The sequence below is a fragment of the Alosa sapidissima genome, chromosome 1 (assembly GCF_018492685.1).
Source record: "Alosa sapidissima isolate fAloSap1 chromosome 1, fAloSap1.pri, whole genome shotgun sequence".
Lineage (NCBI taxonomy): Eukaryota > Metazoa > Chordata > Actinopteri > Clupeiformes > Clupeidae > Alosa > Alosa sapidissima.
Genome location: NC_055957.1, coordinates 22,058,840 through 22,071,339, shown reverse-complemented (window position 1 = coordinate 22,071,339; position 12,500 = coordinate 22,058,840). Strand labels below are relative to the sequence as shown.

Here is a 12,500-nt window from a genome sequence, read left to right as displayed (position 1 = left end):
AGAACAGAGCAAGATAGATCTATTCTAGAATCTTTGGTTCATACTACTGCTGAACTTTACTCACGATTTGCTGACTCAAGACTCTTGGCAGTATCTTTTGACCCTGAATTTGGACACCGATTCTGTGTATTTCCAGATTGTTTTTTTTTGCTAGCCTTTGCTAGCCTAGTAGATAAGAAGCAAGTGGTGGGTACTATGGCCATATATGGTGTGAGACCCTGGTGTGTGGGCGATTTACTGTACCTAAAGCCAACACCAACTCATTTCAACGCACGGATACAGAGCAATTGCAGCATGGAACAAGCTGCGAACAACTCTCTTAACTAAGATAGGAACAGCTGTGATCTGAATAGTAATTAGTGGGTGCATGTAAGAGTATTTAGTAGGTTTTACATATTTTGTTTATGTATGTATGTATGAATGTATGCACACTGTATACTCATATATATGGAGTCTACGAACCATGTGAAGGTTTGTAGGTCTGATGTAATGAATTTTTAACCTAGGTTTGTAAGTCGGATGTGGAATTATTATCTGTTTGTACTGTCAGACCCCAGGAAGAATAGCTGGGACTCATGCCCCAGCCAATAGGGAGCTGGGGCAGGAAAACCCTGCCAATGCTGCTGCGCCAGCTCCCCCATTTTGATAAGACTTTGATGATGAGGCATAAGGATAACCCTTAAAGCCACTGTCAGAACCTTTCAGGCCGAGGATAGCCCACAGTAACACCAGTTTGTATTTACTGTTTAATCAATTTGTAGAGTAAGCCGGTGTGACAAGCCATATTGGCATCTCAACAGTCTCAACATTTCATGAGTGGCATTCTGGCTCTGACTACACTGAGATTATGTAAATCCTGTCTCTCCATGGTCAACTATGTTGGTTATTACTCAGTACACTCAGTTCTCTATTGCCAGCATTCTGGTTCTGCACTAGTATAGTTTGCTACTTCTGCACACCTGTAAAGTCATGTATACGTACAGCGTTTCTGCCTCTGTGTCACTGCTGGCACTCACCCATCCTTAAGTCTCCATGGTTAGCCATTCTGGCTCTGGCTACTGTGCAGTTTCCTACACCTGTGCCTGGAATCTGTAATCAGCTAAGTTGGTTCTCACTCATCATCCTCAACTCTCGACAGTTAGCCATCCTGGCTCTGGCTCCTGTGCAGTTTCCTACCCCTCCTATGAGACATGTGTAATCGGCCATGTTGGCTCTGACCTCTTCGTGGGCGCCCTCCTCTCCGGCCTCAGCCCTGCGGCCGAGCCTCCAGTGGGTAAGGATCCAGCGCAGCTTCATGTAGAGGACAACGGTGTGGTGGCGGAAGAGCCGCACCTCCTGCTGCAACAGCGCCCTCTCCTGCGGCCACGGCGCCTCGTGCGTCTGCAGACCCTGCAGCTCCAGGCCACGCCGCGCCTCCTGCTGCAGCCACACCCATTCAGGGAGGCCACACACACACACACAAACACCCACACCCACACAAACACACACACACACACACACAAACACCCACACAAATAAGAATCAGAATAAGAATAGTAACTAGCATACTAGCTGTCGAAGCCAGTAGACAGACATAACATTAGCTAACCCACTGGCTAAACTGCTGACTACTTGAATTACTTGGCTTACGAACATAAACAGAGGAATCTGCAACTTTTCATGATCAAACATGTGTTGTCCTTGTTTGTAGGCTTACTCTATGCACATCGCTCGCTGGCTGCCTCTAGCTACCAGCTGACTAATGGTGGGAGGAGTTCAGTGTTCTCACCTGGACTAGCAACTTGCTTAGTCCTATTGCAAGTGATGTGGAAGAAGTACCGTTCACCCTATTAAGAGTTTATCTGAATGATTTTGGAAAGGTTATTTTAAGGGCATAAGACTCTTTAGGGTTGCTATAAGGATGTGACCACACCCACCCATGGCTGCCGCACCCTCATAGGCAAGTCTCATTCACATGAGATAACTTGACCCTGTAGATAAAATCACCAACGAATCATCGGATATGTGAACGTAGCTTAAATGATTACCTGAGTGACTGGTCCTGTCAGGTTCTCACGGTCCTCCTGACCGGGTCTCAAACGGAACTGGAATTCCCAAGCTGGAGATGTGACCTCAGGGGCAGACGGGTCTCGGATCTGGACCACACCACACAGAACACCATGGGTTACTCTCAGAACCTGGCCAGGGTTCCGCTAGCACAGAACACCATGGATTACTCTCAGAACCTGGCCAGGGTTCCGCTAGCACAGAACACCATGGATTACTCTCAGAACCTGGCCAGGGTTCTGCTAGCACAGAATCACTGGCATTCTCAGAGACCTAGACTCACTTCATAGACTCACTTAACAGACACCGTTGTCCAAAGTGATACATTCTAATTAGCCCATATCTACTCCACATGCTTGGTATTTAAAGCTTTTAGTAGACACTTCAACCATTGAAAGGGGGGGGGGGGGGTTACAGGTTGTGTGCCAATTCTCTGGTAAGACCAGGGTTGTCTCTAGCAGCTGAGCTGAAAGAGCATCAGTTGCACTCTTAAACACATCTCAATGTCCTGACAGGGACAACAAAGTTTGTTTTTGTCAACACATTGCTTTTGTTATTTGTTTGCCGTATGTGTTGAAAATAACACAACTTGTTTTTAACACATCTCTATGTCCAGATAGGGACAACAAAGTTTGTGTTGTTTCCAACACATTCGTTTCAAGAGTGTGTACAACAAGTGATAACATTATGGGATACATAGCAAGCAAGTCTATGCAGTGTCTTTCTGAGATGAGCTGCACTTTAGGTTGATAGAATATAAGGCATAGGCCAGGATTTATCTGCCCTTTAGTGCAATGAAAGGACCTGCTTATACCTGATGTGACACTCAACAACTACATTTCACATTTCCATGGTGGGAAAGATTTTGTTTCCAACAAAATAATAAATTGTAGAATGCTATTCAGACTGTTATAGCATTTAGAGGTAGTTTAGTCAGCTGTTGACATCACACACTGACCCAAACTGAGCTGCAATGATATAACCACATCATTACAGCGAGAGCTAGTAGAGCTTAATAGTGTGTCATTCATGTTAAACTACCAGGTGCCTTACACATTCTGTCTGTTTGCCTGTGTATCTGTCTGTCTGTCTAAGCCTAGACATCTGACACAGTTAGAGTGCAAGTCTTCTCTACAAAACAGCTGTCTGTCACAGCTGTCTTAGAACAGAATTAGGGAACAAGTACGTCCCCTCAGGGGGCATCTGCACCATACTGGAGATGCACTGGAGAGTCAGCTGCTGGTTCCTGCCTGGGTGGTGTCCTGTTGGGCTGGGTCGTGTACGATACAGCGTGACTGGAAGCACCACTCAGCTACTCAAAATCAATAATAATCAAAGCGCCATAAGGGTAAAATGTGTTTTCCAGTCAGAGTATTTCCATCTCAGCCTCTCCCATCATCTCTCTCTCTCTCTTTCTGTCAGAACCCTGGCTGGTGTGGGGACACAGAAGAGAACCAACAGCCATGTACGGAAGCGACAGTCGGCAGGCGGTTCCGTTTCCTCCCAGGGGTTTCCCCCGTTACTTTGTTTTGGCCGATGAAACTTTAATGTAGCTCCTGTTTTTTTCTCAAGGCTCATTTGAATTCCCCCCCCCCCCCCCCCACCCCCCACCATTGCATCCCCCTGGGGGATCTAAGTGTGTGAGATTTAAACAGCGATACTTCAAATCAAACGAGGAAGGAGCTGAAGTAAGCAAAGGCAGCGGATTGCAGGGTGGTTGCGTAGCATCAGCTTTAGGGCTGAGACTGGGAGGCCTGCATGCATATACTTGCAAATTACTCCCTAAAACAACCCTGGCCTCATGCTCTCCTTCCCATGATGCTTTGTAAATGTTACAGGTGGATCATACCATAGCTTCAAAGAAAAACAACATTGTAATCCCCATTTCATGTGTCTAGTCCTTATACAAAAGAATAATAGATGTCCCTATGATAGAAGTCTTATATAAGATCTTGTTACCATAATAAACATTGGATTAGGGATATGATGTGAATCATATCAATACATGATACCCAGATACTGTTAATTCTATGAGCCCTGTAATATGGACACGTGATGCAAAGAGGGACCAAAATGGGTATATTGTCTAAATTGGAAATGTTTGTCCTTCAATATCAATAGTCTGGCTCTGAGATGAAGAATAGCATTCATATATTCACACAGAGACATACAGGCTAAGAATCCAAGAGTCCATGACTGTGGTGCAGCTATCACCCTGCTCTGCCGGTTCAGGAAGACCTCATTTGACTTTTACTTCTTGAATGTGGAGAACCTGGAGTTTGTTTTGAGTGTCAGGACTTTACCTTGTCAATGGCACTTGAGGACACACACACAGGGAACACAAAACACACACACATCATGCATTTACAACACGCTGAGAATGTGTATGTGATAAGAACGTCCTGAGGGTTGCCTGGGGATGAATGTTCACAAAACACTGGTTGGTAAATGTGCTAAACACAAGACAGCTTGTTTTATGGCAAAATTAAATATTTTAAAATAAACTGTGGTGATTGTGGGAGTGGATTAAGGTGACAGTGAAATAACTGCAATAATAACAATAATAACAATAAAAAAGACTTCAACCCAGAGAATGAAATGAGAATCCGCCCTGCTCAGTTAGCGAGCGCTAGGCTACGCTGCCATCATGATCTTAATCCCCTCTCCCTCTCTTTCTCCCTCTCTCTCTCTCTGTAATCCGTTTGAAATGCTGGTTTACATGTTGTTGACAGCATATAAAAATGCTATCTGACACTGTCGTGTTGTTTCTTTGTTCAGTCTTCACATAGTATGACAGGCCATTTGTACAGGAGGATTATCATTGCCGCTCTTGAAGCCATCAACAGCAACAAACCAAAATGGCTGCAGATTCTCCAAATACAGCTAGGGGGAAAAAAATTACCACCCCCTTTCTCCATCCCAAAACAAAAGCAACACCTAAAGGTTTCCTTTCATCATCATCATTGTAGTAAAGTAGAGGCCCTTGTCAGCCATCTTGTCCCCTCCTCCCTCATTTTAAAAGCACCCCTCCCTCCCTCCCTCCCTCCCTTGTTTGCCTTAGTTGGGAGAAGGAGAGAAGAAAGACGCTGCGCTACTGACCTCCGCTCCTCTCACCCCCTGCGGCCTGCCGCCTCTAGCGTGTCCCGGGGTTCCCCTGCGCCTGGCGGAGCCTGGGGCGGCCGCCTCTCTCCAGCACCCCCCTACCAGGCCCAGGCACCAGTGGAGGGGGCGCTCCTCACCCTGCCCGGACTGTGAGTGGGGAGGGTGGGGGTGGGGGTCGTGGGGAGTCAGGATGGGGAAGGAGTGGGGTGTTGGGGTGGGAGGTGGTGGGTCAAAGGGTGTGGACAAGGTGGAGGGAGTAGGGCATGATGGTGGGGGGGGGGTGGGGGGTTGGGGGAGAGAGATGCATGGTGGGATTGATTGGTGAACTAACTCAAAAGACGCACAAAAGACGAGTACGGGAGGGAGGGGTGGCAGTATATACATACACACACGTACAACATACACAAACACACACACACACGCACACACAACAAAAACACACAACTCATACAAAAACCAGGCAACATGAGTAGAGCAGAAAAAGGCAAAAGAGGAAAAGGCTAAAACGCTACACACAGACATAAGCAAAGGGCAGAATGGCACATGAAGGAAAGTGTGTGCGAAAGAGGAAGAGATGGACAGACCGCATGAAGCTAGAGCACAAAGAAAAGGGCAAAGAGGAAGACCAACTTAAAAATGGTGGCATAGGACAAGGACGAGGAAAGAATGACAACAAGGAGGAACAACACCATGGGCTGGACCGTCTGGATGGAGAGATGGAGGGAGAGACGAACGACAAGAAACGAGGGAAGGAGGGAGGAACACAAAGAGGAGAAAAAGAGAGAGGGAGGGAGGGGAGGGAGGAGAAAAGAATGCAAAACACTGGTTATGAAGCGCATGCAATGAGGGATACATGAGTCAAATTAACCTCCAGCGAGCGCAGCGGCTAATGCTAGTGCCAACCACACATGCCCCCAGTGGCAGCTGACTCATCCCTGAGCCCAGCCCAATTCTGGCCTTCATCTGGGACAGGTCAGGGCCAGGTACATACCAAAGTCAGATGCTACTAAAGGGCTAGTTTGAACTCGCTAACTTAACAAGATAACATAATGTGCTAGCTTGATATGCTAGCCTGACAAGCTTGTTCAACACGTATTTTAAAATGCATGCCCATAGAGTCACATTGCCATGCACTTGTTGTATGTGTGCCATACAAAGATAGTTCACACTACAATTGAAGATCAGTTCTCTAACAGAGATTGCAATCCACGAGTATTTAATAACTAGACAGGCTGCAGCATTTATGTGGGCAGTGTAGGTTAGCCTTAAACCATCCAAGTGATTGATGAAGCCAAACCATGTCAGCTGAAGACAGGACCAGGAGGAGATAGATTTCTTTACAGAAACAAATGCCTCCTGAGCAAATTGTAACAGGTGCTATTCTCTGGTCAGACCATAGTATTAGGATTGGAAAGGACAGCCTTGGCCGAAATAGTTGTTTGCGAGGGGGGCTGTCTGCATATGGTGTCGTCTGGGCTGAGTTTGCAGGATTGTGACTCGTGTTTCCTTCAGACGCTGCTCAGAAGAAGGGAATTTGGGAGTGGGGAGGAGGAGTTGGGCAGATGGCAGGTTCCCTCAGAGTCACAGTCAGGGCACACTGTGCTCCACACAGAGCGTCCATTTTCATTAATATCTAATTAATTCAGCGGATGTCTTTGACCAAAGTGACTTACAATCTAACAATGGGGACATTTTTAGCAGTGTGCCTGCTAAGGGAATTACATCTATTTCCTGGACATTCTAAGCATTTTGAATGCCCAGTTGTGTGAGAGGAACACTAGGAATTATTATGATAATGCCAAAATTTGACATTGAAATTTAGGCAAAAAGGTTTTCATCCACTGCCAAGGAAAGGTGACTTAAAAAGAATGGTTCTAAAAGGGTAAACAAAGACATGGGGAATTCTTACGATAGGCCAAATTTCGGTTTATGGCTTTCATCCACTGTCAAGCAACAGTGACAGTCAATAATCTAGCCTGCTGATTATAGAATGGCAAACAATCAAGAGATGCCTTTAAAAACACTAATTTAAATGCCATCTGAAACGACAACATGGAGAAACCAGCCTCGCTCACTTTGATCATAGATATGACAGCACACCAAGGCCTGGGGAATGGGCTAATAGCTTTAGTAAATCAGGTTTATAGGCCAAGTATACTTGCGTATACAAGGAATTTGGTCTCTGCATTTATCCCATCTTTGAATTAGGGAACACACAGAGCACACAGTGAACACACAGTGAGGTGAAGCACACACTAGGTGAGCTGCCTTGCTACAGTGGCGATCGGGGAGCAGTGAGGGGTTAGGTGCCTTGCTCAAGGGCACTTCAACCGTGGATGTGGGCATGGGAGAGCAGTGCTCAACCACTTCCCCCGCCCACATTTTTCCTATTGGTTGGGGATCGAACCTGCAACCCTTCGGTTCCAAGCCCAAAGCCCTAGCCAGTAGGCCATGGCTACTACGATTACTATGTCAAAAGGCAGGGATATCACTCACCACCAAACAGTTGCACAGCACAGAACTACCTCAGCCATACAACCAGGGTAACCACGGACAGAAGAGCCAAAATGGCAGTTGCAGAGCCGGATGTGATGGCCATGATATCATGGACTGTGACTGACTGAGTAGAGAGGGTGACGGACAGACATAACTGAGGAAGATGGAGGCGTCCATCTTAAATTAGGGGCAGCCACTTTCTCCAGATGCTATGAACACTCAAGGTGCAGCTGAAGCCATGCAAAGGGATCCGGCCATAGCCACACACACACACACACACACACACACACACACACACACACACACACACACACACACACATATAGAGTAGCCACAACCATTTCCCCAACCTCCCCTTCCCCTACACACACACACACACACACACACACACACACAGATATACACCCCTTACCATCCAAAAAAACAATCAAACACACGCATTGCTTACACTCGCAAAGCAGGCAGTGGAAGCACAGAGTGTGTGAAGGTCGGAATGAAGAGGAAGGTGTATGTGTGTGTGTGTAGGGATGGAGGGAGGCACTGGGGCAGGTAGACTGGGAGTGGGGTCGGGGCTCTAAGCAAGTGTGGGGCAGGATGGGGTGGTGGTGGGGTGGGTGGTGGCTCACTGTTGCTGGTGGGGGTGTGGGGGAGGGGGTCAGTGCGGATGCCCAGTGGACAGGGCTGGGCAGCATATCAGAGGGGCATGAGAGTCGATACCACACGCAAGGCCACGGGCACCCCTCGAGAACGTACCTTCATCCCAACTGCCCTTGTCCGCTGTGCCTCCCTCCTCTCTCTCCCCCACTCTTTCTCTCTCTAAAGGAAACATGAGTCGTGCTGATCAAAGGTCAAAAGGTCAACAGGTCAACACCAGACGGAGTGGAGAAAGTGACAAACCTAGCCTCCCTGTGAGGTCAGGACAGGGCAGGGCAGGGCAGGGTAGACCTCCTGTGAGACCTGGGCCTTGTGCAGGCAGACCTCCAGCCTTCTCTGTGCAGCTGGTACGGTATCTCGTGGTGGATGGATATGAATGGTTTTAAATCAGGGTGCAGGATGGGTGGATAATAAACTGAAAGATTTGTGGATTTGTCAGAACGGCGTTGAGCAGACTCCATGAACGGCGACAACCAAATCATGAAGCATGACATGATATAGATGGAACATCACTCGAGTCTTTCTGAATACATCTTTACAGGATTATACCATCCATTCTCTTGCACCCTTTATCTGAATATCTCTATAAAAGTAAGACCGAAATAAAGAACTTAAAGCGATGGTTCGGAGTAATTTCACCCTAGGGTCCTTTGCACCATGACCCGAGCCAAACACCCTCCCAGAACCTTTTTTCCCTTGGTCGAACCCTGGTCGAGTAGCGCTGTCAGAAACTAATGACGTGTCGTGATGGAACCAACTTTTATCTCGTAAATTACCCCATTAATAATGCCCTGAATGGTACGAAACTTCTGCAGTAGTACAACTATGACCTTTAGTCCAATAACGAGGCATTAGAAAGTTTGTAAGTGCACCAGGAGTTTATTTAAATAAGACTTGCCTGATTATCTGCTACTATACCGCTGCGTCGACGTTTCTTCCGTGATTTGGGAAAAGCCCGTAAAAGTCCTTGCAGGAAGCGATTACATCAACGTTTTTTGGTATATCCAGTTTTTAATATTTTTTTTTCCGAAGTGTTTGCAACTTAGTGTTAACTAATAATTGTTGCAAACTGGACTACGAACAAAATATTAGTGCATTCCTGGATCTACATCCTTATGCATGCTTCCTGCCAGGACTTTTTTCTAACTTTCTAATGCCTCGTTATTGGACTAAAGGTCATAGTTGTACTACTGCAGAAGTTTCGTACCATTCAGGGCATTATTAGTGGGGTAATTTACGAGATAAAAGTTGGAGTCCTACAGCACACCAGCTCCATATCACATCACACCCAGACGAGGTCCACACCTACCCTAGCCATGCTGTCAGGGACAACGCAGATCTCAACAGTCACTATTCTATGCTTTTCTCCATTGCTCACTGTTCAGTGTTACAGCTGACGGACTGAATAATGGCATTGCTATAGTCCACCAATCTGGCCTCATGGATCTGCTGGTAAAAACAACATCCCTCAACCTCCATATTAACTCGCTCTGCCTGTCTGGTTCTCAGTAACTACGGTTTATTTCAATAAGGGACATGCTCCTAGACTAACTTATACTTAGTTATTGTCCTTCAAAGTAAAAATGAAAGGTTCGATTAAAGTTAAAAAGGCAGAAATGTCCCTATTGGCCCTTTAAGCCTGGTGGGCGGGGTGGACACGCACGCATCCAGAATCAGGAAGCAGTTGCATCAGAAACAGAAAAGAGAGGGAGGAGCTTTTGGCAGACAGCAGGAAACTGGTAGAACTGAAAACACCAAAGAGGAAGAAGAGGGACAGTAATGAGGCTTTACCTGGAGGTCAGCGAGCAGGTCCCTCCCCAGGGTGCCGATGGGTGAGTCTCGGGACAGAGAGGTCCCGGTGGAAAGGAAGCTGCTGGACTCGGTCAGGTGCGGCAGGGGTGACAGGTCAGGCTCCCGCTGACCGTCACCGAGGCGCTCCACTCTTTCCATAAAGCCCAGTAGCTCGGCCCTGAAGGCCTTCATGCGCGTGCTGACCGTCTCCAGCACCGCCTCGTCCTGCTTGACCTCGCCCGCCGGCACGATCGTCGTCGACTCGCACTCTTCGGAACTCTCCGACGCTGCTGTGACCACCACTGCCACGCCCTCGTGGATTAGGCTGTCCGTGTCGGCGATGAGGCGGTCCACGCTGCGACCCAGACGCTCCGCCTCCCGCCGGAGCCCCTCCTCCGCCCGACGCCGCTGGCCAATCAGGTCAGCCTCCCACGGCTTGAGGCCCAACCCCCCTGCTCCTCCGCCTCCGCCACCACTGCTGCTGCCCAGTCCTGAGGTGACCGAGCGTTCCACCACCTCCTCCGAGTCGCTCTCGCCACCCACAGGGCCTTCACGCTTGGGCTGCAGCAGGAGGGCCTGGCCAACCTCTTCCTCCTCGTCCTCCTCGTCCTCCTCTTCCTCCTCCCGCAGTGCCGTCGCCATGGTTACGGCAGCATGGGGGGCGTGCACCTCAACGGTGGCCGGACTCAGGTGTGAGGCGAGGTCGTAGCGTTGCGCGTTGGACACAAGCACGCGGTTCTCGTACTGCAGCTTGAGAACCTTCCCCGAGAGCTCATTGATCTGCAGCCGCGCCGCCTTCAGCTCCTCCTGAAGTGCCGCCACGCTGCCCATCGTGATGTCCGCCGCCCCCTCCCCCACCTGACCCGCGCCTTCCCCCCCATCGCCGTCTCCGGGCCCAAACTTGAAGCGACTGAGCTCGGTGGTCAGCTGCCGGTTGTGGTCCTCCATCTCGGCGATGGAGCGCCGCAGCAGTTCCGCCTCCTCCTCAACGAACTGCAGGTGGCGCCGGAGCTCCCCGACTGACTCGTACGGCGACGCCGGCCCGCTTCCGCCCCCACCCCCCCCTCCCCCGCCCAGCGCCGGCCCACGCTCGGTCCAGTCGCGCTCGCACTGCGCCCGAAGGTCTTCGTTCTCGGCGCGCAGGCCGCGACTCTCCACCTCCAGCTCCACCAGCTTGCGGCCCAGGATGTTGGCCTCCTCCTCCACCAGACGCAGCCGTAGCCTCAGCTCGGCCTCGCGCGTGCTGTGGGGCCCCCCGCCGCCGCTCGGGGCCTCGCTGGGGGCCACGGGGCTGTCCATGTCGCCGTAGACGCTCTTGTACTTCTGCAGGTCCTGCTCCAGCTCGTCTCGCTCGCGGCCCAGCCGGGCCATCTTCTTACGCATCAGCGCCGACTCCTCCTTAGCAAACTGCAGCTGGCAACGCAGGTCTGCACTGTCCTCCTAAGAGAGGGAGAGAGAGAGGGAGGGAGGGAGAGAGATGGAGGGAGAGAGAAAGGGAGGGAGAGAGGGAGGAAGAGAGAGATGGAGAGAGAGCAGAAGAGAGAGAGGGAGGGAGGCAGAGAGAGAGGGATGGAGAGGGAGTATGAGGCAGAGGGAGAGAGAAAGGGAGGGAAAGAGGGAGGAAGAGAAAGAGAGCAGGAGAGAGAGAGGGAGGAAGGGAGAGAGAGAGGGATAGAGAGGGAGCAGCAGAGAGCAAGGGAGGAAGGGAGGAAGAGGGAAAGATGGAAAGAGAGCATGAGAGAGTAAGAGAAAGGGACCAAGATAGTAGGACAGAAGAGGGTGGACAGAAAAAAGAGAGGGAAACAGAAAGAGAGAGAGAGGTAGAGAGAGACCAATGGAGAAAAGAGGAGAGGGGCGGAGAGGGTATGAAAGACAGAGACAGTAGCAAAGGAAGGAAAAACAAGAGAAAGAATGATGGAGAAAGCATGACATACAATAAGGGAGAGGGAGAGAGGGATAAAGATAGAGGGAAAGAGAGTGATGATGAAAGGATAGATTGACAGGAGGAGGGCGGAGGGTTATTATGTTGTGATTACAAAATTAATCCTGGCTTCTCATTTTGATTTTCATGTAATTGTTTTGCCAATAGAGCATTACAGGATTAAACAGAGAGAGAGAGAGAAAGAGAGAAAGAAAAGACAGAGATACATGCTGTATTGGAGTATGTTTATGCCTGACAACACAAATGTGCATATGAGCATAATATTGCACGCTAGCTGAATACTACAAAAGGCCAGTATGGATGATGTAGTAAAATGCTTTACTAATCCCGCTGTAGAGAATGAGAGAGAGAGAGAAAGAGAGAGAGAGAGACAGACATAGCTGCCCTTGCGTGGTGTTGATATTGTACATGTCCGAGCTGAGAGATCAAACAGCATGATGTGGACTACATATCCCACTTAATATCCACT

General features: G+C 49.1%; 1 protein-coding gene across 5 annotated transcripts in view; it reads right to left on the bottom strand.

Moving 5' to 3' along the window:
• Nucleotides 1-12,500, bottom strand: part of LOC121720756 (microtubule cross-linking factor 1) — a 70,751-nt gene that overhangs the window by 19,502 nt on the left and 38,749 nt on the right. For 3 of the 5 annotated variants that reach the window (XM_042107191.1, XM_042107272.1, XM_042107478.1), the window contains exons 5-8: nt 10,090-11,529; nt 5,146-5,295; nt 2,028-2,135; nt 1,219-1,419 (exon numbers count right to left, since the gene is read on the bottom strand). In XM_042107191.1, the coding sequence (XP_041963125.1) occupies nt 1,219-1,419; nt 2,028-2,135; nt 5,146-5,295; nt 10,090-11,529 (1,899 nt within the window). The remainder of the gene's footprint in view (nt 1-1,218; nt 1,420-2,027; nt 2,136-5,145; nt 5,296-10,089; nt 11,530-12,500) is intronic. The other 2 variants (XM_042107335.1, XM_042107411.1) reach the window with 2 other exon arrangements.